The sequence below is a fragment of the Ammospiza caudacuta genome, chromosome 9, assembly GCF_027887145.1.
Source record: "Ammospiza caudacuta isolate bAmmCau1 chromosome 9, bAmmCau1.pri, whole genome shotgun sequence".
In the NCBI taxonomy this organism is placed as follows: Eukaryota; Metazoa; Chordata; class Aves; order Passeriformes; family Passerellidae; genus Ammospiza; species Ammospiza caudacuta.
Window position 1 is genome coordinate 23,788,758 of NC_080601.1, and position 27,808 is coordinate 23,816,565.

A 27,808-nucleotide genomic window follows, 5' to 3' on the forward strand; every position below is an offset into this window, starting at 1 on the left:
GCCAGGATGGATTCCCTGCCCACACAGACACAGACACAGCCAGGATGGATTCCCTGCCCACACAGACACAGACACAGCCAGGATGGATTCTCTGCCCACACAGACACAGCCAGGACGGGATGGATTCCCTGCCCACACAGACACAGCCAGGATGGATTCCCTGCCCATGCCAGGGGCTGCCTCTTGCCAGGAGTCGGCTCTGTGAGGGATGCTTCTGGCTGAGTTCAGAGCCTGTCCCTCCCTTCCTCCTTCTCCACTTCCAGGGCTCCATGGGCACACTGCTGGTCCATCACTGTGCTACATTACCCTGCCAGGAACCTCAGCAGCTTTACTGGGACTGCTGTCAGAGAACAATGATACTCACTGCAACTAAGGCTGCCCAGATCCAGTTTGAAACTGCTAAAACCAAATACCCCTCAAAAACCTACAGTAACTTGAATGTGGTGCTGTTTGTTTCATGTTTTTAGTAAAAAAATAATCGGATAAATGTCAACTTTTCACATTAGTGGGTATAATTTACCTTCATTTGCAGTTAAGGTCTCTCTGGAAGGTAAACATGGTTTCTGCAGTAAAAGAGAAGGACAACTAAGTATTAACTGGCACTTGTGCAGCAAATGTTTATCATTTATACTTTTTGTGAAACAGTTTAGAATTGACAACATCCCAGAAGAATTAGGAGGCAGGGACATAGCCATTCTGTGGAGTCTCTAGTTGTATGACCTTGAAGTTTGTGATTTTGCAAAGGAGATTTGGAAAGAATCCCAGCTTGTGGATATAAATAAATGGAGAAAAACTAAAATCTAGATGGTTCATTCTTATCTCAGGAGCTAAAATCAGAAGTCTATCCCAAGTACCTGAAAATGAAAATTGGATTTTCATCCGTACTGAACTATGCACACAAATATCTGAACACATTTTCTTCTGTTTACTGGAAGTTAAACTGTCAGTTTAGCTCACAGTAAAACTGGAACCAATCTTCCACTTTTTTTTTTTTTTTTTTTGCTTTCATTTTGAAACAATGATAATAAACTGCCAGTTTTGAAACATTTTTTGAATTAATTTCTTTGAAAATTTCAACCAGTCCTCTTACTTTCTGCCACAAGAAGTTTTTGGATATTTTTTGAATTACTGAAAAACCTCAGACAAATTCTGGTAAAATCCTGCATATTTCTTGAGCTATCACTTTCAATGAACTCATGTTCTCCATAGGCAGCCCTGTACATTCTGGGAATACTTCTGAATTGTCTGTGTTCCTATCTATTTCTCATTTATTCAGTTCATGCACTGTTTTTATTGTTACATCCCAGGGCATTGAATTGAAACGTTGCTTTGATCAAAATATTTTTCTGCTTGAGCAGAAAGATCACTGATTTTCACTTGTGTAATAGCACCCAAATATTTCCTGTCTTTGTAACTCTTTCCCCTAGCATTTTTTACATTTATCTTGTAACCAAACTCATGGTAAAACTAAGTTTTACAATAAATTAAAAATATAATAGAAGTTTTGGGTGATTATACAATTACAAGTCAACTTACTGGTGAAATTACTGCATTAGAAGTTTTCTTGCTGAAGTATGGAGGAAAAAGAAAAAGAATATGGTTACTTAGCAGATACATGGATTCATTTAGCAACTAAACATCAGTTTCATTGGTTCTCAGGGTATTTCTGTCTAAGATGGGATTCACTGGATACTTGTACCAGTTAGAAACAAAGAAGAATAAAAAAGGAATAAGGGTATTATCAGATGCAATGTGGGCACTCACTGAAGGTACTTACACAAGGAAGCTACAGCTCTGTCCAATACTTAACATGAGTTAGGAGGGCAGGAGAACTTAGTGAAAGCTTTCTGCAGCTCCAGGCTTGCCTGTGCTGCAGTATGGGACTAAAACAGCCAGGGCAGCCAGCATCTGCCATCAGTGGCAGGCAGTGAAGGGCAAGGCCACTTGGCATACAAAGAGTGTTCCTCCAGAAACAGCAAAATAACAGCTTGCCTTTAGCTAGTCAGGATATCTTTCATAAACAGGAATAAATATTATTCCTGAATTCTAATTGTTACAGGCAAGGACAGGAGTTAGCTCCTAATACACCTATTAAACCCATCCCCATCAAAGAAGTACTTTTATAATTTTTTACTCACAGGCCCCTTGGTAACGGAGATGGAGCTGCTCCAGTAGGAAATCTGGATTCCTGTGTGTTATTGAACCTCTGACCTAGAGATGCAAGCAATACATTTAGTATGCTATGTGAGCTGTATCTGAACAGTGGATTTTCCTCATTGCCATTTTAGTAATAGAGGTAAAAAATATCCACTGCTTTAATTTTTTTCTCAACACTTTCAGTTGAGAAATGTTCAGTTCCTCTCATATTGCTGTATTTTCATCTGAATACTTACTTTCATCATTATTGTTTGCTTCATGGTCCTGCAATGGAAAAATAGGTTAGACTTGATATGAAGGAATTAAAAAAGGAATTACTGTGTTCAGTTTTAATTCCTTCACTACCAGAAGGACACAGAGGTAATGGAGCAGAGAAGGGGAACAAGGCTAGTGAAAGGACTGAAGCACAAGTCCTATGTGGAGTGGCTGAGGGAGCTGGGCATGTTTAGCCTGGAGAAAAGGAGGCTCAGGGGGGCCTTAATGCTCTCTACAAGTACCTGAAAGGAGTGTCTCAGACTTTTCTCCCAGATAACAAGTGACAGGACAAGAGGAAATGGCCTAATGCTGCACCAGGAGAGATTTAGATTAGATATTAGAAAAAATGTTTTCACTGAAAGGGTGGTCAGGCATGGAATGGGCTGCCAAGGGAAGTGGTGGAATCACCATCCTTGGAGGTGTTCAAGGCCATGTGGATGTGGCACTTACGGACATGGTTTACTGGTCAATATGGTGGTGTTGGATTAACAGCTGGAACTTGATCTTAGAGGTCCTTCTCAGCCCGAATGATTCTTTGATTATTAAATGAGAACTGCATCAATAATCAAATATTTCTTTAATTTTTAAAGAAATATTTGTACAGAAGGCATATAGTATCCAGAATACTTTCATGATGTTATTTGAAAAATTTTAAGCAACCATCAAATTTTGAACTTTCTAATAATCTTGAGATTGCTTGTAGTAAGTATTGAGAAAATCTAGCCTTAGTTTTGCAGTGATACCTTTTGATTCACGTTTAATTTCTGACCTGGAAGACAGAAATTTTGCAGCAGATTTGAACATACCAAAACGACATCTTCCATTGAATGGAGAAAACTGAGTAGACCTTCTTATCACCATGCTAGAATTGAAGCAATCCACCTAATTTCCTGGCTTCTTTGGGAGAATCTTAATTTTGACTCCCATTTCTTGACTTTTAGGGAAGCAAGACTCCCATCTGATAAGTATCTTTCAAAGAAGCACCAGTTATTAATTTGTCTGTCTTCATCTACCCAGCTAATGGCTTTTCACTAATGTTAGTGACAAATGCCTCCATTCTCTTGCTGGAGAGGTGTAATCCATCACCCACCAGCTGGGGAAATGAGACATGGCAAATTTTTTCTCCCAGTCAGCTCAGGCCTTTGAGAGGAACAAGGGTTACAGTTCTGTGCACATGATCAGTGCTGGTTAGTGCTGCCAGCAGACTGAATGGGAGCAGTTAACAGATGTTTTCGTTTTTGTTTGGGCTTTGTCAGTGTGCTGTAGCCAGGGATGGAAAGGAACAACAGAGAACCGGACAAACATCATGCTCATTACCCTGTATTTGTATAAAATTGTAAAGGCTGCCACTTAAAAGACAAGCAAAGATCCCAGGATTGGGATTGCACTGGATAACTCTTTCCTAGGCTGACTCTTGTGACAAACTCGTGAGCTGCAAGCACCCAGGAGCTGAATATGCTCACGGTACCAATGAGTGTTTGTCTGGGAGCTTCATCTTGGAGCTGTAACTCACTCAGTGTGTGGCTCCAGCTAAAGGATAGTTTCTTTTTATTCTCTGCAAAGCTACTATGATATCCATCTCAAATGCAAGCTTTGAAAATGCATTAATGGAGAGGTTTCAGCAGCAATGTGGCATTTGAGTCTGTTCTGAAGCAGGAGTATTCTTAGTGCTGATCAGATAGTGGAACTTCTGTCCAATATCCTCCCTTGAGATGTGAGATTTTTTCTTATATTGTATTGGTAAGAAAAGCTGAGAAATCAAACTATTTCCTAAAAGAGAAATCCCAAATTTGGCACTGCTTTGGATTTGTTCAGAATCCCACAGGATACAGATCTAAATGGGAAGAACTTTGTGATGAGGTGGAAGGGAAACTAAAATGCTGTTGTACATACAAACTGCTTGGCACGTCTAGAAATTTAAAGACTGAAGACTATAAGATACTCATATACCATCTGCACTGTTACCATAACTTCTAATCCTGTTATATGACCCCAAATTCCTGGTTTCAAGTGTCTAATTTCTCTATATAGTTATTGGTAGACTGATTATTTCCTAGGGACAATTCAGAGCACAGGGCTGGGACAGGGTCTGAGCACGCAGCTTTCGGCACAGATGCTGACACAATTGACACACTGCTCTGTCTGGATGGTTGGCTCCTCAGGAAGACCCTCTCAAACTAGCACAGCTGTGAGTAGAGCTATGGTGTAGATCAGTTAATGGAGCTAATCTGGCTGAAAAAGATTTGCTTTTGCTCCTTTCTGCAGCTGGACAAGTTTCCAAATAGTTTGCTTAAAACAACTTAGCACAGTGGAAGGGACAGATGGCATAAGATCAGAGGGAGGCAGAGGGAGATAAGGACTGTCTGAAACACAGCCTTAGGACCCAAGGCTTGTAATGAGTCCTTCAAGGACTGCATTTTCTAGTGACACTGGTTATTCACACTATCCAGTCTGACATTTTAGAAGGTTTCCATTTTCAGAAAGTAATAATCATTCACCATCTGAGAGGAATGAGGCTCAAGGAAAAGTGCTTCAGATTGGGCAGAATAATCCTCTGCTGCTTAAAGTAAAGTTCCTGAAGTACAACTGGTACAAGAAATTGTTTTTGTGGACTGAAACATATATATATATATATATCCCTTACATCCCAAAAAACATTTGAACTTTTTCTTGGATCAATACAGATGTCCAGTGCTCTTTTGCCCAAAGGATTAATAGCAACAATCACAATATTAGATGAATCTGGCATTCAGTCATCTGTTTCTGTTATTTAATCCAGATAATAAATAGATAATCCATCTCTTTAGATATGAAACACAGGACTAAACGTAACACATTCTTTTAGAGTGGCCCATTAACTACTCACTGGTTTTGGATGAAGACGACTTCTGGGGAGAGGCAAAATATTTCTGAAAAATACACACAGTAAGTTATAATGAATAGGATTTATTTATTTAATTGGCCCAGATAGGCTTTTTAAGATCTAGAGGGAAGGAGGTCTGCAGTAAATGGATTTGATTTCAGCTCTACACAGCTAGAGTACTTGTGTGGATGCTGTGCCCTTGGTGTGGAACTACTCTGGAACAGCTCCTGTCCTGGACCTTGGGTCCCCTGTGACTGCACAGGACCTCATCAAACACCCTCACACACAGAGTACTGTGGATGCCTCCTTCTGGGGGCACATAACATACTCTGTAAAATAATGACCTAGAGAGGAGGCAGGGCTTATGATGCAGCTTGCTATGCTTCTGGGGACACAGGAGTGAAGGTAGGCTGCCCACTCAAGTATGACTTTGCCCTTTTCTGACAGAGACTTGGGATATAAACAATGGATTTACTGAGCCCAGTTTCTTGACAAGCAATTTTATACAACTGCAAAAACATCTAATTTGCAAGGGTGCAGAGATGGCTAATAGGACCTTAAACTGGCTGGCAGAGATATTTTATCCCTGTACTGGATCCCTGAAGGGTTATTTAAGAAAATCCTATCTAAATGGCAAACTGCCTTCAACACAGAAGTTCACAAAGCAAGGAGAGCTTTTGGTTCTCACCTTGTCCTAGCATCCCTAGCTATTTGAGTGGCCTGACAACTGTTTATTGTTTGAAGTCTACACATTAGAGAGAAGATTTTTTTTCTCTGCTAATATTTCCTATTGATCTAAGCTGCTGTTAACTTACCTGGAATTATCCTGCTTAGGTGACTCTCTGGTCATGCTGTGCATGTGGGAGTGCTCTGTACTCTGAGCAGGCATGAACATGAGTGGCTTGGTGAACCTAGTAATTAAACATGAATTAAGAAAGGAAAATTACATTTAACAACAGTGAATACAAACAAAACCTCTCTTTCTTCTCCCTTACCCCCTCAAAATTCTAATAAGTAACCTCAATACATACAATTTACTGTATGTATTTCTTACTTCTGTTACTGTAATTCTTCTAGAGAAAGAATTACCAGACATGTAGTATCTAGATGAGAAAAAATATTTTCTGACAGTTTTAAATAATGCACAAACATTGACAGCAATGGGTTACCTGGTTACTGGTGGTGGTGATGGTTTTTCCTGTAAGAGAAAATGCACTGAATTGTTTTTTAGTCACTTTTTAATTTCATAAAATAGATATTATGATCCTATTTATGTTATCACATCAAGATATTATTTTTGCACTGTGATACAGATTTCTACTACAGCTCTGTGTGGTAATCTACATTAGGATGGGACAGGCAAGAACTCAACATCAGTAAATCTGCTTTGGCCATATGTTATGTCAGTACCAGCAAATGGGAAAAAAATTACTGTGTCAGAACTGTCACTGCTCCTCTGCTGCAGTTCTTCTGCAAAACATTCCCTTAGGCTGCTGCTTCACAGATTGGGTCACTATCACAGAGGACTGGGAAACTTTCCCCTTCCCATTTACTCTTTTGAAATGGTTTGCCAGCTTTTCTGAAAAGGGAGTGTCAGAAAGCTTTAAGTGCAGGAAGAGTTATGTTCCCAGTTTTCCCTTTTGAAAGGCTGATAATCTTTTCTCTCAGTCACATCTGTACCCTGCCTGAGGGCAACGGGATTGATACTGTAGAAAGGCCTCACCTCTTCTTCAGGAACCTCGTAGACTTCTACAGGACAGGGAAGAAATAAAAAGCATTCTTTAGTGTAGCAAAACCATACTGCATGTTACCATAAAAGCTGATCTTAATTTCTATCAGTCATGCTTCTTACTCTGGAAAAATAACTTGAAGAATCTGCTCAGAATTTGAATCTGCCACCCTGGAGCAGCAACAACCCCTGTCTTGTAGGGAAAACTTCAGGTGAAGTCTGAAGGAATTCTGATATACAGTCACTATATTAATCAAGTTTCCTCCCATTGCAAAACCGTTTTATTGTTTTGTTTTTCTTCTCATTCCCTCCCTGCTGCAAGCAAGATGAATGCTTGTGTTGTGCAAACCTGGGTCAGTTTGGAAAAAATGTGTTATCACACCTGTAGTAGCATTTAGCTTTTCCTTGACTCAGGGAGGAAGAAATCAGGTCAGTCATAAATACAAGCTGGCTCATTTGCATGGCCAACATCCCTCCCTGAGTTCTGACCCACAACTATATTTTAGTTCATAGATCTTGGAAGAAAAAACCACCAGCATCTTTATCTATGCCCAGTTTCTTCGATGCAAATAGAATCCTATTTCAGTAAATTTCATGTCTGGTTTCATCACTTTGCTGCACTCAAGTGTCCCAGCTCCCACCAGGGGGAGATGTTTTATTCCGCAGTAACATCTGTCAGGAGCTCGTTGTTGCTTGACACTGATTTACAGAAAGGCTGAGATTGAAAAGGGCATTTTAAAATGTCTGCAAAATTACTCACAAAGTCTTAAGCAATGCATAACAAATGTTAGTTTATGACTTGTAGTTTGTGACTTTAAAGCTAAACACATTGCTAATGAATATGCAAAGCTTTTTAAAGAACTGTGTCATGTCTGGAAAGGATACATCCAAGCAATTAATGAGACTGAGGATGCAAAACAAGTTGGAAGAGAGAGATTAACAAAAATATCTGAATTTACAAAAGCAAGTAGGATTCCTCTTATTTGCTTCTGCTTTTGTTTCTTTTCCAAATAAACTGCTCTTTACAGAACCTCAATGGGAACACTGTTATAAAAGGCCATGCAAGACATCAGCCTGTAGAGAATTTCTATATGGTTAAGTCTGAAGTATTGGCTCTTGATTCCTGTGGTGAAATGGGATTACTGACATACTGAGTCCTATAATTCTTTTTACTGTATTGATCAATTTTGTGTTCCTCCACTAGAGCAGAAGACTAAAAATAAATTAATTTGGGGCAAATAGCTTGTTCTAGTTTTATTCATGCTTAAAATGGATTTACTGTTCCACCTAGACAAAGCAACTGCTACAACACAGAAAAGCTAAAGGGGAACATATTTTTGTTTTACTTTAGTATGTCACAGGGTTAGTGGTGTGAACACATCAGGCATAATTTAATATTTCACAGTTTTACATTCTTTTATTCTAACAGCAATGCAAGCTTCACATACCTTGCATAACAGAAGTAAGAGAAGGCTTTGGAGAAATAGGGGGGGCTGGCTTTGTTGTCTTCATAAATCTGTTCACAGGTGCTAAAAACATATTTTATTAATGTACATATATATATATTTGTGCATGTGTGTATATATAGACATATATTTATATATATCTGTTTACAAACTAACAATGTAACATTTATACAATAAGAATGAATATTAAGTAGGTCCAAATGACAACCTTTTGTGTGACCTTGAATAGATCAACTGAGTCATAAAGCAGCTCTCATTTTAAAAATGAAGGATTATTCAGTATTTCAGCCTTTCTGAAGAGGTTTGATACTGTCAGTAATGTCAGACAGCAGAACTACAGTCTCTTCTCTGTTTACTTTTCACCTTTGGGCTGTAGTAGTTTCATTTTCTAGTTAAATATATTTATATATAAAGTGAGATTAAAAAAAAGCAAAGTCTGTCTTTATCGACTAAATATCTAAAAATGCTTGTTCTTCTCCTGAAGCACTTCAGCAAACAGAGAATTTTAATGCTACTGCTCCCTTGGTTGAGAAGGCAGGTCATATGTCATGAGAAGCCTCCTGGTTGTACAAGGGCTGGACTTTGAAACAGCTGAGAGAGGCAGAAATTAAACATGTCTTTCCATAGTTAAAAAATAATTTTCCTTGGCCTTGTCATAAGCCAAAGGAGCCAACTGCCTTTTTGCAGGCTGTGATCTCTTTAATAGCTGCATCTCCACTCTTTGAACCCTAGAAACAGACCCATTAATTTGACCCATATTTTTCCACTATTAGTCCTAATAAAGCAATAATTATAAGCTTAAGTGACTAAAACTCACATCTTGTAGGTAGTGACATGCTGCCTTCTGTGGGTTGAATATAGTTATCATCATCATTGTCCACTGGCACAATGTAGTTATCCTACGAGAAATTCAGGACAAAAATCTCTCAGTTAAACCTCCATCATGCCATCAAACTGTTTGGATTGAAGCCCTGGCAGCAGTTTACAATAGTTGCCATTTCACAGTGACTCCTATTTCAGACATTTATCATCCTGTGTGGAAGGGAATCCCAAAGACTGAAATCCCTTTATTGAATTATTCCACTGGTGCATGGAAGCCCTCCCTTCCCTCCAGTCCTGGAGCCTTTGAGGTTACTCTCTCCCCACTGCCTGCAGCTTGTTATGGATGATCAGGAGCTATTGCACGGTCTAAAGAGCCTCCCTGATGCTCAACGCAGGCAGATATCCCCTAGGAGTCAGTGTGGTACTTGCAGGTCACTGTTAGTGATGTACAAAATGATTTGTACTACAAAGGGTAAGATGAGACCAGCCCATGGCATTGCTATGACATTTACACAGTTATAACAAATATATCTGTAAACTTTACCTCATCATCACTGCACTCCTTAGGCTTAGGTGGCACTTTTGGTTTTGCAGCAGGAGATGGCAGTGGCATGGATGGCACACATGGTTTCTTTGGTCTGGACATGGCTGGACTGGGTGTGCTTGGGAGAGGTTTGTTCATGGGAGGAAGCTTCTGGTGACTGGGGCGATTGTCTTTTAATTAGTAGAAAATAACAATTTTAGTAAAAATTACACATTAGTCTCTGCACTTTCTTCTACTGCTTGTGCAGAAGTCTTTGCTGTGGCTGCAGCACAGGTCAAATGGCAGACCTGGGCACAGCTGGACCTGATGTTGAGATTTGTGTGTGAACAGGTCCTGCTCCCTTGCCCAGGGCAGCAGCCTGTACAGTGCAGTGGGTGCCCAGGCACTGGCTGCTGTATGAACAACTGTTCAACTCCCTGGGAAAAAGGTGCTGCCTGGGTGGGGTATTGCACATGAGACATGAGAAAAATCACACTGGGTGGGACTGGAACATTAATTATGCCAGGTTCTCTGGGGGGTCAGGTCCTTCCCTTTTCAAAGAACACACAGGTGAAGGGCTGATAAACTTCTGTGAGTACATATGTGGTATTTTTTGATGAATAGGCTACAACCAGTAACAGTCTGGTGTCATACAAAAATGAAAGCAGGCATCATGTCAATGTTTCTTTTCTCCATGTCTCAAATCTTCATTAACTGAAGCTAACTTTCATTCACTTCAATGCAACCTATCCATGGTTGAAAAGAATCAAATCAGAAAGAAAAAAATCCCTTTATACTGGACTGATGAAAATAAAATCTTGATTCTGTCCTGTTTTTTAGGATATTTATCATCCTTAGTACCTATTTTGAAGGAGTGAATATTTGGGCTACTTCTTTTACTGCTTTGCGAATAATGATTGGAGAAACAGAGAAGTTTAAGAAGGGACCTGTCTAGTCTTATGTGCTTCATCTTAAGAGTAATTGCTGCATCAATATATGTGTATTAATTTGGAGCCCCAACTTAATAGTACCTCTCAGACCTCTGCTTGAATTTTGTCATTAGTAGACGTCTATCGCAGTCTCTAGAACACATTATATTAAAATTATAAACATCACTACTGGCAATACTAACCTGTTTCATGCTGTAATTTAAAAAAAAAAATCATACCCCTGAATGCTTAAGATCTGAGTAAGAGAATTAAAAGCAAACTCTTGAGGAAAGGACAGATAAGTGCATTTGGGGCCTCTTCTCTTCTGGTACTGATAAAAAAGCAATTATGAAAGTGACATAGTTAACTATTCCATATCTACCTGCATATTCACCCCTAGAAATAGGGAATGCAGAGGGAATCTTCTTTTTCTCCTTCTCACTTGGAGGTGGCTCATAGCTGTCATCAGGATTCTCTTCACTGGGGACCACATACATCTCAGAGTCAGAGTGGTCATCTGGATTTTCATAATCACTGTCCTAGAAAGACACAACTCCCCATTTCTCATCTCATAGCATTCTATAACACAAAATTACAACAATGTACCCTTGAACAGACACATCATCTTCCCTTTAGTATGTCACAGGGTTGCCTTGCAAAGAGGCACTCCTGCCTTCTCCCCTTCTGCTCCTCACAGGAGCTCCCTGTCTTTTTGCTATCTCCAAGCAGTCCTTTCACTTGAAGAGCTCAGTCTTCAAATTATGGACCAATTGCTTCTTTCCTTTCCCACAACAGTTCATTTCTAGATCCAGCCAGATGGATCTCAGGGTGTGTTGTCACTTCCTCTCCCTTTCCAGTTAAAGGGGTACTGAAGATCTGACTCCAGAAGAAGACTGGTCACTTCAGGCTCACAGCTGCACCACTACTTTACATGGCTGACAGCCGTGAATTGCTTCATTCGAATGTTTTCTAAAATCTTAGCAAAGTTTTCATTTTTAGTAACAAGTGGCCTTCCTCTCCTCACCCCTCCCACCCTTCCTGCCCCACAAAAACCTTCTTCTGATTTCTAAAATTATTGTTCAGTTTAGCAAGTCCTTCAAATTGATGCCATGTGCTTACTTATCCAAAAACCTTAGTGTTCATGGCAATCATTGACTGTGCTTCTGAAAGTACTTCTAAGCTGAATGTAAAAAAACTGAGGTAGCTAAAAATCAGTGGCTACTTGTGAATTAAACTGAGGTAAAAAATAACAACATTTCAATAGTATTTAGCTCAACCACAAGTACATGATTTTAAAAGAAACTTTTATTATTATTTCTTGAGCTAACTTGTTGCCACAGTAACACCCTACTAGCCCAAAATATGTACTTACAAAATCATCTGACCATTGTTCCTCTTCATTGTCTGCGTGTTCTAAACCAAACATTAGAGTTATTTAAGGAGATGTAATAATGAATATCAATGTTTGTCTTAGGTTGGTTTTTCAATCTATAGTTATGATATTCAGTTAAAAAAGAGTAAGCAAAATTTCCAAACAGTTCTGAGCAACACATCTGTTTGGACAGTAAATTAAATGCCTTTTTGCTTATTTTTGACACCTTATTTCAGAACTGTTGGAAAAGCATTAGAAAATGGCAAACTGTGCATAGTCTGAACAGCAGAGCATGCACTTTACCCACAATGTCCTGCTAATGCACCTCATTTTTAAGTAGGGGTGCCCATTTCTAGATAATGGAACTCTTGCTGACCTCTGGGCCCTGGTTAAAGTCAGCTGTGTTTATATTAAACAGGGAACAGTTACCTGATAAGTTCCAAACTCTGTCCTGCTTTCTTCTATTCTTATCTTAACAAGATGGCTGTTAACTTGTAGAAACAGCCATGAACTCGTTTGTGGGCAGCACTGTATGATAAGCAAGTAAAGGTCTACCTTTAAGATAATTCATGATGATTCTACCTTTAAGATAATTCATGATGTCATAATTACATTAATAGCATTAAGATTTTAAATCTGTAATGATATATTTGTTCAATTTCTTTTGTATTTACTTTCACAGTTTCTGTAAAGAGGGGCTGCATGCAAATTCTCCTCCATTTTTACAGCAGCCTTGATACAGAACTCTGATTAAGACTGATTTTGAAAGAGTGGTTACTTGCTACTCTTTATGCTGGCACAATTAATAATTTCTTTCTTGCCTTTCATTTCAGAGGTGTGAACTACCTTCAGAGTTGTTGATAATGGTATCTTGTTCTCTCATTAAAAACAAATTATGAGGCACTGCATAGCTGAAATACTGTTAGGCATATAGACAGCAAATTAACACAGACATGCAGTTTAAATTTACATTAATACAGCCTTACCTGAAGCATAATCCCTTTGTGGCAGACTTGGCGGTGGCTTTTTTTTAAGGCTGTAAATTATAATTATTACATTTATGATCTCATCAGTAACATTCACTAGAAAGGAGTATTAGCCAGACACATTAAAAAGCTGATAACTAAAGAAACCCGCAGCTAAAGAAATACAGATTACCATCACAGATACTTAGCAAATAGCTGTAGAAGAATGCTTTCAAAAGCTAGAAACTGATAAAATAATAAAATAGAATCTGAGAATATATTTTTTTCACTAAGAACATAGGTTGAAAGGACAGCTTCTTTGCTCACCCCACGTCTTCTTCATTTCCAGAACGAGATAAAATAGGGGGCAGAAATAAATGATGATGTATCAGAAGATGAAAATCTGTTCAGGTTCACAGAGGCTTTATTAAGACTATGGTATAAGAAAGTGGTGTAAGCACTCTCCATTTGTATTTTTAGAACGAAATAATTTTGCATGCACTTTTTTTGATGGTTAATATTTAAATATATACGAGGTCACTCAGTGAAAGATTCCACTTTTTATTATTTTATGATGTTATGTCCCTTTTTTGGTAAAAACTGTTACAATGGCATCACATACCAAATGAATCAAAAGATGACTGATTTGTAGAAATACTGAAAGGATCTTTTTGGCTACACAGGAAGGTTCATAAGTATGTGCACATATATATATCTATCTAGGAGGCAGAAGTACACATATGTGTAAACACATACACACATACACATATGTAAAATACACATATGTATATATGTGTGTATTCATGTATACTCCTCCTTACTAACTTGCAGTTGTCCAAAGAATACATTGAATTACAGTCAGTTGAATTATTTCAGTACCCTGTAATGAAAGAGAAGAATTTGGGTTTAAAGTCAAGATGAATGGTGCATGTGTGGCATCACAGGCCAGACTGATGCCTCTGCAGAAGGAAAAAACAACAACCCTTTGTTTTTAGTAGCCAGATAAAACATTAACATAATGACATTAAAATTGTTCTTTAAAGCGGCTTTTGAACATTGTCTGACAGCTTCCTTGTAGCACTGATGAGATCTCACTGTGGACCTGAAGCTTTGTCTACTAAACTGATGACATCACTCATTCTGCAGTCAGGTCCTAACAAATTAATTTGCAAAAATAAGCAAATAATTAAAAAAAAACCACATCCCCAAAGAATTGAAAATGGTTTTTTGGATCTCTGAGCAATAGTGTTAACAAATGTTGCTTTACCACAAGAATTTGACACTCAATATTTAGGTCCTATTTAGGGTTGCTGCCTAGGTATCATTGTTCAGGCGCCACTTTTACTCAGGGTGGTGGCAGGCTGGCACTACCACATCAACTTACAAATTTTCCTGTCTGTTTTGAGAAATTAATGGGTTGAATTAATGGAATTCTGTTGCTCAGACAGTCGCCAAAAACACCCCATATACATGAATCAATCAATGAATAAATGGTGCAGGTATTGCTAAAACTCAAAAAAGACCAATCCCCCAAACGAAACAAAAACCAGACCAGGAAGATAATTTTTGCAACGTTAGCCTGCTTTGTTCATGGCTAACGACACTAATGGTGGATAGCTGACTCCTCAGAGGTTTTAACTTCCTGAAGCATAATGTAACTCAGTGTACAAACAGTAAACTAAAAAGCATTCTCAACAGCTCCGCTCTGGTCCTCTGTCCAGGTTAGCACAGCCATGTTAGATAGAAAATCCCAGGGCCACTGCCAGGGCTCATCTCACATCTTAGGAAGGGGAGACCAAGATCTCTTGATGTATTTTACAACATATCTGCCACGAGTTGTTTGGAAATGGTGGAGACTTGGAAAATAGTGGAACTGAGGCAACAGTAAGAGGCTCTCTGGGTCATGGTATAAAGTACATAGCTAAGCAATATCACACATTTCTAAGCTGCTAAAGAGAAATCATCCACGCTCGGTACCAGGCCCTGTAAATCCTGGCAGTGGCCCTGGCAGAAAGTGTAAATAGGTTATAACGAAAGCACACGAGGGAAGAACAGAGGTCTGTGTCTAAGCAGCCTATCATGCCATGTGCAGCTATGGAATAGCATACCGATCCCAAGTATCTTTCCCAGTTTTGCAAATTAAGGCCACTTGTTCATTTTGGAACCTGAATATCAACAGAAGAAAACAAATAATGTTTCTGTCACAGAGCTGAAACAGTTCATGGCCACATCTATATTTGCTAGAATCTTTTCAAATATGTTATTTATTCTAAAATTCAAATCCACTTAAAAAGACGTTTTCATGGTACTGGTAAGATTTTATGAGTGCCAGAACTGGAATCCAAGCTCTTTTGAAGTCAGCTGCAGATTCACTTTACAGGAGCCAGAGCTCTACCCAACGTGCAAACCACAACACAAGTTCAAAACACACAACCCTACACCAAGGCGTGGTTACCCAGCTACTGCAGGCTCTGACCTCACTGTCCACACAGATCCTTGCAGAATGGCAACTGACTCTGTCCTGTTCCCTGAAGTTACTGAGAAGGGACTGCAAGATTCAAATGCCATCCAACTGACCACGCATATTTAAATGTATTTAATCCTAGCACATATACTGGAGCTTCAACAAATAACCAGGGAGCGCTTGAGACACTTCATATATTATAGATGCTTCTCACATAAGAATATAATGCAGGGTACAGAAATTTAGAATAGCTTTTAAGGAATAAATTATTCCATTTTAAAACAATATATTCCAAGATTTCCCCCTATAATATGCTGAGCTTGATCCAACAAAACATTTAGGCATGTAATTAATATGTGGTCCTGTAGGAGCTGCAAATATATTACTTAGAATTTGTAGCACATTTGTGTTCTCTGTTTTGAGTGAAGAATTTTAAAATAAACTGCAGCAGAGATCTGGGTGTTTTGCTCTAGCAACACTTGTTTTTACAGGCTACACCCAGAAAAACAATCAAACACACATATTAGTAGACCTTTACATGTAGCACTTAAATTTTCCCACAGGTGCATTCCCCTACTAGTGTTTCTGCTCAGTCCCCCAGCATTTAAGATATGTCTGAAAACTCACTGTTTTCAGAAGTCCCTTGCTTTTTTGTATTGTTAAGTCCGTACAAATTCCACTCCCTTGTTAGGAACCATTTTAACATAACAGTTTTTACAAAAATTATATTGGCATCTTTTCTGACCTGAGTATTTATAGTATGTATTAGCTTTACATGCACTAGAACATCACACTTGTGATTACACAATAAATTAATTGGACTTTGCCAGAAACATTTTCAGATGTCCAAAAGGTGTGATGAGAACAGATAAACTTTTCCTGAACTGTGTATTCCTAGTGGAAGAGTTTGTTATACATGTGGAATTATGCAGAAGTTGTACAAGACAAAATTAAACTGAAAGGGTTTTTTTTTTAAAATTGTTATTATGACTCTTTCACACATGTTCTTACAATATGATGTGGCAGTTTTAGTAATAAAAATCCTGACACTCAAAACATTCTATTCAGTTACACAGTAATTTTCATGTTCCTTCAGTGTAACAGTTAAAATCAGGTATTATACATTTTCCTGTTTTCTTTTTCTAAGTGTGGTACAGCTTGATTTTGGTACTTTCTCTCACTGTTTGGTTGATAAAATACTGCTTTTCCCTCTGCCAAGGGTTTGATCACTAATGCCTTTTAGTTGTAGCTACGCAGGTTGAAGAGATATTTAGTGACACAACTATTTTTCTGCCTGAATAGTGACACAACTATTTTACTGCTTAAATTATAAATGACATAGAAAAATGGACCACACAAATCTGAAGCAAAGACTTACCCAACTAAAAAGCTGGGTAAAGCATCTTTGTTCCATTTTCCAGGTCACAGGGCAAATGTTCAAGAAATGGACCCATTTGGATAGTGTGCAGTCAGAAACATGAGTACAAGTGCATGATTTCTGATGGCTTTGTGAAGGATGGGATATTACAACATGGAGAATACATTGAACTTCTTGTTTCTTACTCAACACAGTAGGTCAGCCCATGCAAAACTTCAGGTGAAGTCCTGACTTTGCTGTGCATGCAGTGTTACTTTTAAGACTCAACTTCAGTGGAGCCAGGATTCCACTGAAGAAAGCCTTGAGGCTGAAAGCTGATGATGCACAGATGAGTGCTCTGTCTTTACAGTGTGTTTCAAGCACAGGCCACCATCCTCCATCCTGAAACCTATGATTGCTCTGCTTCCCTGTCCTGTATTACCAAGGATATGAGTATGAAAAAAATGTCCCCAGCTCTCATTGTTTATCCAATGCTGGCTGCACTCATTGCTTCTACACCTGAGTACATAATGCTCCCTGACACTGTGATCTGCACAGCAGCTGGGACTCAGGGCTGTAAACAGCTTTGCATGTGATTAAGGGCAAGCAGGTGACAGCTACCCTGCAGTGGCCAATATTTTTACTGCCAGAAAACGCTGAGTCGGAATGGGGAACAAACAGGAACTTTTAAGCAATGAAAAAACAACCTTTCTATTTCTTTCCTGCTACCAGGACTGCTCAGCCTGCTTTCCACACACCTTTAAGACATATATGGATAGCAGATTAATTCCTCCCCACCTGCACCCCACAGATGAACTAGACTGGATAGCAAAGGTTTTAATTTCTGCACTTCTGAAATGGAAGTAGTGATCATCTGGATAACCATGTTTTGTTTGTTTTTACAAACAAAAAGCCCCCAAAGATTGCACAGTAAGGAACACAGCCAGCTCTAATCCTGTAAAGCTTAGCACCTCTTGTACATATCCTTATCAGTGCTGTCAGCTCATGCTTTTACTGCAAGTCTCATTATGTGCTGAGTTCAAGATTTGAACTCTGAAGTCATGTGCAAATATCAGAAATTCTTCAATTTTTAAAAATTAAATTTCTGATCTTCATAGCTGCAAAAACGATTATTATGACTCAGATGAATCACAGTAACATCGGAAAGATTATTATGCTTTTATACCTCGTGTTCTTTGTGTTCTTATAACTGGGAGAGTTGACATGTGAGTTTTGTGCTGCAGTCATACTTTGAGTTTTTATGAGTCTGCTCTTTTATATATATATATATTTTATCTTGAGTGAATCAAAGAATTACAGTGCTATAGGAGCAATCTTTGACACTTAATGATGACCTTCCCAGCTTCAGAGCAACTGATTAACATCAGAATTCACGTTCAGGCTACTATAGGAGACACTTTGTAGCCTCAAAATGATAAACCTTAGATGCTTCTGTTGTTTTTGTCATCTTTCCTCTCCGAGGCTTTTGAACTGAGTCCACTGGAACATTATTAATTGGAGTTAAACAACTACTGAGAAGTAGGAAGCCACCCTTTATTAAAAAGCAACAACTATAAGAAAGCTCTAACCCTCTCCCCTCCAAAACCCCACAAAAAGCCTTGGACAGCCTAGCAGCTCTTCCCTGTGAGCAGGTCCCAGGTGAGAATGAGTCTTTTGTAGATGGGTGGTGAACACAGTGGTCACCACGCTAAAAAAACCCCACAAATTTACTTAAAACCCCAAGTAGTTGAAAGAGGGCCATTTTATGGGAAACTCTCTTTTGTGCTTGCATGGAAATAAGTATAGCAAGTGACTGTGATTAACTGTGAATTGCAGCAATCTTAGCGTGAAAGAGGATGAAAACAGGAAAAAAATTATCTCCACAATCTATCTGATAGATCAGGTGCTCAGGGTCTGTGGGCAGAAAACACAGCTGTGGAAATGAGAGCACAAAGGAGGCCAAGATCACCCCTCCTGGCGGGGGAACAGCAGAGCTGGGCAGTCGTGCTGCTCCTGGGAGTGCAGCCCCTCCTTGGCAGCTCCAGCAGCTGCCCACCAACAGCAGCCCGGGCTGGCAGCAGGGCCAGCAGCTGGGCCAGCCTGGCTCTCCAGGGCTCCTGCACAGCCACACCTGCCAGCAGCTGGCTGAACACTGCAGCTACACCCAGAATCAGCTGCTCCCCCTCAACTCTGCCATCACGGTCCCTCTTTAAAAATAATTTAAAACAATGCTTCCACGTGTCTTTTATGTACAAGAGTTGTATTTCTAGAATTTAACACGGTTGTCCTGGAAACACTGCAGATAGGTGCTGTAATTAACTTCTAAAAGTACTTAATACTTTTGTTGCCAATGACCCATGTAAAGAAACACATCTGAATGAGAAAATCACATCCAAATGGAATTTCAATGCAAATGAGCTGTTGCATTAAGAAAAGTGTGCTAAATAGCTAATTGCTTTAAATAGATGTTTGTCTGGAAACAGTGAATAGTGTATTCATTTGACAAGGATGCAAAATTACTGGAATTTCTTTCTATGTATAAATACATATGAATATTTTATAATACTTTCATGCACGTGACACAATCTGCATGTTGTTCAGTATGTCTTACTAGAATAAGGGCGCTAGGTAATTCTGCATTTTGTTTTATGAGACTGAAACACAGGAGGACCGTGCATTTTTATGGGAATTTTAAGTATGATGTCTGACCAGTTGGTTCAAGGTGGAGCTCAAATTCAACTTAATTGCAGCAGGAAGCCTAAACAGTTGCCTAAGGAGAAAGGCAGACAATGCAAACAACAAGCAATGACCACTCCCAGCAAACATTCAAAAAAAAGGCTCTTCACTCAAATACTGTTTTTTTTCAAAGCTACAAACACAACCTATCATTGGACTCCAGTTCTGCAACTCCTTTATGATAATCTTAATACTGATGACCATTCTGCAGGTTGCAGTCCGAACCAAAGCTCCTTCCATGAAGTGCATCCCTCTGGAATGACAATGGTCCCATCACTGAAGTACCACACACCACTCTGCTCATAATCCAAACTTCCCCACATTGATAAAACTAGGGATTGGCATTGCAAACTTACTTTTTGAACTTGTTTATTATCCCACTTTCATTTTTCTTGATGTCATGCACCATCTTTTGAAGCTTCCTGTAAGATAATAAACAAAGCCAGCATTAATTTACCAAGTGGTTCAACATTAATATAAATTAAGAAAAATATGCTCAGTATATCTTCAATAAGTAGTTTAATTGTTAAATCATTTGTGCATGAAGTTTTCCTTCCTTTTAAGGAGCTCTTTAGCATTATTTGTGTTATCCTTCTAAATACAATAAAATATGGTATAAACAATCAATTTAAGAGTAAGTGCATCAGGAAAAATCCTTGCCTAAGTTAATAGTTTTGAATATTTAAATGTTGACATTTTATCTAGAACTGACCTCAAAACTCTGCAAGGTTATAATGGTGATGCCCTCTGATTTCTAGCCATACATGCGACACTTAAATATAATGAGAATAATGGACAAATAATTCACAAGCACATCTTTACCTCCTGCTGAAAACTCAAACTGGTCATTTACAGCAAAATGATACAGCGTTACATGCTAATTTAAAGAAATGCATTACTTATAGATATGAGAAACAGGTGTACAGCAATGATCCAAAGTTTCTAACAACAATGTACTACACCTATAAAAGCAGCTTGGATTATTGTCTAAACTAACCAGATACATTAAATGTGAGGTGAAAAGCTCAGAAGAACTTCTGCTTTTCTGTTGTATCTGCTGGGGTTTTTTTCTTAACAGATTCAGCTTCTGGTTCTGCTTGAAACATCAGAAATAGCCATCATCTGCAGTTTGCTGTTTCTGTGCTGTGCCCCAGCTGGCACCCGGCAGTGTCTATAAATGAAAAGTAATGAGGAATGAAAAGAATGAGAGGAGATCTAAATGGTTTAGTTCTAGTTTGGGCAGAAAGCTTGTAAGTGTTTGTGTTTCTTTCAAAAAGGCTTGCCAGACTTCAATTAGGGATGGATGTCAGCATCAGTTACATTTCCTTTGTTGTTTGTCAGAAATAGAACTCACCCACAAAAATCTAATTGTAGATTTCTTTCTGAATATTGCTTGTTGCTCTTTACTGACACTAATATTTTTACATTAGTAAAACTATTACTTTATTATAAAAAAAGGTGTGCTTTTTTCATTTTACTGGTTTTATTCTATATTGTCATTTATTTGCTAAAAAATCCTTCACACACACATGCAAATAAGACCCAAAACAAAACTGATAAGTAAAAGCATCTGAATTAGTTTGCTTTTCATTTGATCACATTTAGGTGAATTGATTAGAGCATCATGGATATTCCATGAGCCTTGAGTAAGGCTACAGTTTAAAAGATCATTTTATTACATATTTCTATTTTAAAAGATGCATTTAAATTAGGAAATCACATGCACTGGTGCTATTATGATATTTTTTTCCAAGCAGATGGACTGAAATGAAAACATTCCCATTTTTTGCATAGTTAAATTTCTTAAAAATCTGTGCCTCTTATGCCTTATTCTATTCTAAATGCCTCTAAATGGAGGCATTTAGATTTCTAATTCCAACTTTGATAAACTAAAGAGTACCTAATATGCATTAGTGTGAATTTTTTCAGCTGTTAAAGTTACATAGCTCTTGTAGGAGTTGTTAAAATCCTTGTTTGTTGCCCCTGGAGAATTCAACTTTTCTGAAGCCCGTGAGAGTAAGCAGATAACCAGTGCACTAAGTGGGAAGTGTAGGAAGCCATCAAGCACAGCTGATGTCCTGTTCAAGTGGAATCCCCTTCCACCATAGAGCTGAATGAGCTGCAAAAACCAGTCTGTCCAGTCAGCTGGAGGCTGACATCTCTTGAAGTGCCAGGCCATATAAAAGGCAACGACTGAAAAGTTTTAGGAAAAGCTGTCTGTCTGATTTGTGATCTTGGAGGGACAGAAGAAAAGAAGAGAGGCAGATTGAAAAGTCTATGGCAAGAGGGTTCTCCAAATCTTCAAGCACCCAATCCCAGGCCCAAAGGCCATTCCAGACTGATGAGGAAAGTGAAGCCCAGAAGGGTATTTATAGACATACACGTATGTAGACTGAATCTATGTATCTGACTAGTACTAAAATACTTGTATGGCTCTCAAATACTTGAGATTGCACTCCAAGAAAAGGGGTTTGTTGAGAGAGGGCCTCACCAGAGCAGCACCCAGGCAATGGGGGCTGCCATGGCCCAGTGCAGGCAGCCCTTGTGCCAGGTACAGAACTACAACCTCCTCCTTCACAACACCTAAGTCAGGACCTTGTCACCAGCTAATGTCTATTCTCTGGTGCTCTTTTGGGATGAGCAGATACTAGAAACACTCAAGGACCTCCTGACTACAGCTAGTACTGTAAATAAAAATAATGAGTAATGCTGGTCTTACTTGGCATTGCATATAATTAAAGATAATCAAGAGGTAAAACTTAAAGTTGCTTCTTTAACTACAAGCTCCAACTCTTCATTAAACCTGCTTGGGATCTTTTTATGCAAAATCAGGTTTGCAGATAAAAGCGCAGTCTGTTGCAGTCTGTGTTACTGCTAATCTTTGAAAACACATTTCAGCAATAGATACTTTGAGATCCACTTTAATTGTATCTTGCATAGACTGGATGGGACCCTTTGATCAGGATTTCATGGCGCACAATAGATTTTCAAAGTTCTGCAGACAGCAAGTTTGGAAGTCTTGGCTGTAGGTGCTAATAAAAGTTTTAGGTTTCTTACAAGTACATTAGAAATTCTTACATGTTGGAAGGAATAAAAGAAAAAAGACAGAAACCTAAACCAAAACCCTTTTTAGCCCTGTGTTGCTAATTTTGTAGCTAAAAACTCCAGTAATTCAGAATTATCAGATCAAATGACAAAGGGGTCATAAGCTGTGATAAGTACTCGAAGGAAGGTGCTAAGTTTTCCCATTATAAATACCATACATCCTGAAAGAAGGATTTGTTGTGTGCTTGCTGCACTCAAGGACTGTCAGAGCTGCCTCAAGATAAAACAAAATGAAACAAACCCACCCTCTCTTTGATCTGGTCACAGCTCAGCTTATGAGGAATATGTGATGATGAAGTAAGGATGATGGGTGGACCTGGCCTGAGACACATCCCCACCTTCAAACATCACCTGGAAGCCTTTGGCTCTTTTGCATGCACACTATCCTACAAAAACTTTCCAATGGTAAAATATGTTTTAAAGAGAAAAATGAAGAAGAATAAAGTGTGTAACAAGTTTTAACTCAGATGTGAGATGAGGTACAGAGTCTCTAGACTTGAGAAAGAGAAGTCTGTCTTGCTTTCAGACAGATTTGTGTAATATGGAATTCTCCCACCATTTAGACTAGTTTTTGAGAAATTGTACTTATGGGTATTACAAATCTGTAATTGCTTTACAAGCAATATTGATTCATTCAACATTAAGGGACCTGTATGTTTCTTCTCCTTCTCCTCACATCAGTTAGGTCGTTAACTGATGAAGCTGAATTGGTTTTAAAATAGTAAAAATAATTAAAAAAATAAACACAGTAAAATAGACAATTTGCATGCCAAGTGCATGTTCTTATACCTTTTTGGTATCTGTTTCTCACTGATAGGACAGCCTGTAGCTCTGTGCCTAGAAAGTCCCATTTTCTGAAGATTAATTTGTCCATTCACTTTAAGTAAGACTGTGGGTAGGTGCAGCACTCACTTCTGGCTTAAGAAAGGAAGATCACATTAAAACAAAAAAATGTTTTTCAAATGTTTGTTTGTTTGGGGTTGTTTTTCAGGCAAATTTAAATACTTGGCATTAGAAAACTAGCATGGTATTTAGTAAGTGCAAATTTAGACTTAAAAAAAAAAGTCTCCAAAAATACCCACTTGCCTCAGCTATAAGAACAACAAAACAGAAAGCAACGAAATTTGGAAAATAAAAGCTAAGTTATTAGAAGATACAAACCAAAACTCAAAGACCAGAAATCTAAAAATTATAACAGCTACTTCTGTTAATTAAAAAAAACCCACATTAGAATTTGAAACTGAAGAAAGAACAGTGTGTCCAGACCCCTCCTTTATGGCTTCTCACAGCACAATTATCCCAGCACCTTCTCCCCAGCTGGTCTTTGTTTTGTGTTTCTGTTATCCTTCAGTTTTATAAATAGCTATGCAGGTGACCAAATCAAGAAAGAAAGTTATTGTTTCTGGACAAAGGGAAGACTCCTGCTTCTTTTTGGGGGGAGAAACTGCTTACCTAGAAGGGGATTTGTAAAACTGCCACTTGAGATTTTGAAAAGCATTAAGCTCTTATGTTGAAATATCTTCTCAAATTGAATTAACAAACCAGAAAAGGACCACCTTTCCTATGGCAGGCTTCCATGAAAGCAATGCTCCTGCCATGGTCTTTGTGGAAGAACATGGATTTTGGTGAACTGGGTGTGTTCCTAAGATGTAATTTCCTATTACTTGTCACTTTTGTGCCTCAAAGACAATGCAATTAAATGTTATGAAACAATTCTACCCCCTTCATCTTCACTTCTAATTCCTCAGTAGAAAGCAAAAAGAAACACCAAATAAATCTACTTCCTAACTAGACCTCCTTCAGGTGCTTCAGATCTCTACATGTGCACACCCTTACATCCTATTCTACCTGGAACAGAAAGAGTGGGAGTCCTTTGCAAGGAAATTCCAGGTTGAATCAGCCACCTGGGTCACAGTTGTTCTTTTCAATGGCTGAGATTTGTGTAAAATGCATAAAAATGTGTAAGAGACAGATGAATCCTTGAGGGGCTGTCAGATAAACCACTTCAGCAGCTACTGGTCTAAAATAGGGTCTTAGAGCCCTTCATCTAGTCTGGGGTTTTATCCACCCCCTGCAATGCCTTTCTTGGTGGGAGAAGAGGAAGTTTGGAACTGGAGGTGGTAACCTGTGGCACCAAAGCATCCATTCAAGGCACTGAGCCTTTGATCTTTATCTGTAAAGCTATCTCAAAGCTGACAAGAAAAGTTCAAAGAGGTTTGCTTATTGGGAGAAGTCAATTACAGCTACCTATCTGAGAGGAAGAAGAAACAAGGAATTGTTCTCACCCATATTTGGGAGATGCACAAGGGGAAATGACAATAGTTTATATTCATTTTGACAAGAGTGTTGGTTTCTTAAAGTCTCAGAAACATCCTGTTCTGCTCACTTTTGTATCATCCACTGTTTTGCCTAAAGGCAACCCCCATAGTTAGAGCAGGTGTGTGTTTACATGGTACACACAGAGGCACAGAAAGGCTAAATACTGATTGTATTTTTCATCTTCATTTGTCCTCTACATAATCTTTACAAAAAAGCTGTCAGTCCTCCTTGCACTGGTTAAGTACTAATATTCACTGAGTTAATAAAAAATGTAGCATGCAAAGGAATAATACATTCTTGACAGAAATCATGCCTAACATGAAAGTAAAAAATGTAAATACTTTGGGGTGACTGGGAGTTCTGCATATTGAAAGAACCCATTCTAGGTTTCCAATGCTAAGCATTTGAATTTGCCTGGAAACAAACAAACAAGCAAGCAAACAAACAAAACTTCCAAGTTTTGGACATCTCTCCCCTCTTATGCAGATTGCTCTTCCCTTTATCCCAACTGAGTAACAGTGACACTGTAGGGAATACAGAAAATGAGGCAGTACAATATGTAAGTGAATATTACATGTCACTCCTTGACATAAAAAGATAAGCTATGTTTTCTGTTCTGTAACTGACCTGCTCTGTTTTGAGCCATTTTTTGGTTTGCTGATCTTTTCTGCACCAGCTCTCTGGATGTAAGTTAATGTTTTAAAACACAAAACAAAAAAAACCAACCCCTACACAGAAGCCACATTCACAAGACTTACTCCACTTTTCCTGAAGGTTTTCAAGCAGCAGAAGGAAGTTCAAGCCATTAGGCTACTCTAAAATGCAGTTCCAGTTTAAACTCAGCGAGTGCTGTACCTCCCTGAAGGATTAGTACCCTACAGTCTGGTCACTGAAGGAGAACAAGGACAGAAATTTACAAGACTTAAGTGGCTTTTATAGTTCAACAAGAAGAAGAAGCAGAAAGACATTGTAGGGAAATGAATAAAGACAGGATCTGGTACGGACCCAGAATATTCCCACCAACAAACACTGCTGTGCTTGGGCTGAAAGTGTTCTTGCTCAAGCTACAGAAGCATTATACCCATCATAGATGTGGGGTGGCACTAACAGAGACCTAATGGAGGCTGCTTATGGATCAGTTTTGTTTGTTTTGTTCTGAAGCCAATCAAATTTTGTTCAACTCTGAAGAAATTCCCTGGCTGGTCCCTATGTCACTTTAATGGAGCCCACGTGGGCTGCCACTGAAAGGGGAAATTCCACTCCTCTCTGCCCTCGGTGCTTCCCCAGCTATGATGAATCATGGGAATTCCAGCTGGGAAACGAACTTCTTTTTTCTTTTGCCAATTTAGATATCAGCAGGATCAGACCCAGCTCTGTCACGTGGTCACTGGAACCCTGGTGCCAGCGAGAGGGCAGAGAGGGCAGGGCGAGCAGGGGCCTCGGGAGGCTGGAAGAAAGGGACCTGCTCTTCTGGCAGCTGCTCAGACTTGTGCCAAATTCAACTGGCCATGTGGCTACAGCTCCAGTAGCACTTTGCTGCCTCTGTGCATCCTGCAGAGATGCCCACAGCATCCATATTTTAAGATAGGAAGGAAACATTAAGACACATGGTTTAGCCTCTTCTATTAGTAGCTTACTTCACCTGGTTTCCCCTTGAATTAAGCTTGAAAAACATATACTCATGTTTTTCATATTACTGCCTCATAAATACATATGAGTACATTATGTAGTCATTATAACTTAGATTTCACATTTACATATAAAATACCTTATTTCAATTATTTCTAAAGCATTTACTATGTAGTAATTTATGTTGAGGTCATAAACTTGTAGCATTGCACATCTGCCTTCGCTTATGTCTGGAAAATAAACTTGTTCAAAATGTATATACTAACCAATTAGGATAAAGATGTTAATAGAATTTTCAAGCTTCTTCAGTTACTCTTCAGTAATTTATTACAGCTGGCAAAACCAGACATATCTACATTGCATCCTATTACAGTTTACCAAAAATCTAAGATGATACCCTAAAGCCAAATGGGAAAGTACTGTCCCTTTCAGCCACTGTTTTCCATCAATTTTTCAATTCTCTTGTCTGCTGAGCATATAAACTAATATGGTTTTCCAGTGGGGCTTTTTCATAATGATTTATGATTGCCATATTTGCCTTCCAAAAGCAAAGCATCTATCACATTTTAATGTCCTGTGCAGTACATAGATTTTGAATGATTCTGTAAAACACAAAACTGTTTGTTCTGGAATCAACATATCACTGAGTACCTGCAATATCAAATTATGATTTAATATCTAGCTCTCTACACAGCTGTGTGGGGCACATTTATAAACTAATGGTAAAAAAAAGAGTTTTGCCACATTTGCTAGAATGTTTTTTCCCCATGGGCATGAACATTAATTTATTGGGTTCTTTGCTTGGCTTTTAATAATTTATTATTTTACTAAAAAAAACAAAAAAAACTACCCTATGTCATTAGATCAAATCTAAATTTTTCGCTTCTGCTGAGTCACTGACAGTTGCAGGCCAAGGATGGTGTCGCTTGCCATTGCTATGGTTGACAAATGCTTCTACTCAGGACAGTTATTTTAGCAGGCCTTTAGTGTCACTACAAGGCCTTATTTTATTTTGAACATATTTTATTTGCCAATGACTTAATAATTTTGCCAGCACAAGAAGAATGCAGCTATAGGTACTACATAAGCATAGCTGATCTTGTGAACACATTGCACC

The 27,808-nt window shown here is 38.7% G+C and overlaps 1 protein-coding gene across 2 annotated transcripts in view; it reads right to left on the reverse strand.

Moving 5' to 3' along the window:
- Window positions 1-27,808, reverse strand: part of BLNK (B cell linker) — a 42,825-nt gene that overhangs the window by 9,485 nt on the left and 5,532 nt on the right. The window contains exons 2-16 of one of the 2 annotated variants that reach the window (XM_058810296.1): window positions 19,995-20,060; window positions 13,103-13,152; window positions 12,117-12,157; window positions 11,127-11,283; window positions 9,837-10,006; window positions 9,288-9,369; window positions 8,453-8,533; window positions 6,999-7,024; window positions 6,445-6,473; window positions 6,091-6,186; window positions 5,279-5,321; window positions 2,394-2,421; window positions 2,139-2,211; window positions 1,537-1,567; window positions 521-563 (exon numbers count right to left, since the gene is read on the reverse strand). In XM_058810296.1, the coding sequence (XP_058666279.1) occupies window positions 521-563; window positions 1,537-1,567; window positions 2,139-2,211; window positions 2,394-2,421; window positions 5,279-5,321; window positions 6,091-6,186; window positions 6,445-6,473; window positions 6,999-7,024; window positions 8,453-8,533; window positions 9,288-9,369; window positions 9,837-10,006; window positions 11,127-11,283; window positions 12,117-12,157; window positions 13,103-13,152; window positions 19,995-20,060 (1,016 nt within the window). The remainder of the gene's footprint in view (window positions 1-520; window positions 564-1,536; window positions 1,568-2,138; window positions 2,212-2,393; window positions 2,422-5,278; window positions 5,322-6,090; window positions 6,187-6,444; window positions 6,474-6,998; window positions 7,025-8,452; window positions 8,534-9,287; window positions 9,370-9,836; window positions 10,007-11,126; window positions 11,284-12,116; window positions 12,158-13,102; window positions 13,153-19,994; window positions 20,061-27,808) is intronic. The other variant, XM_058810297.1, reaches the window with a different exon arrangement.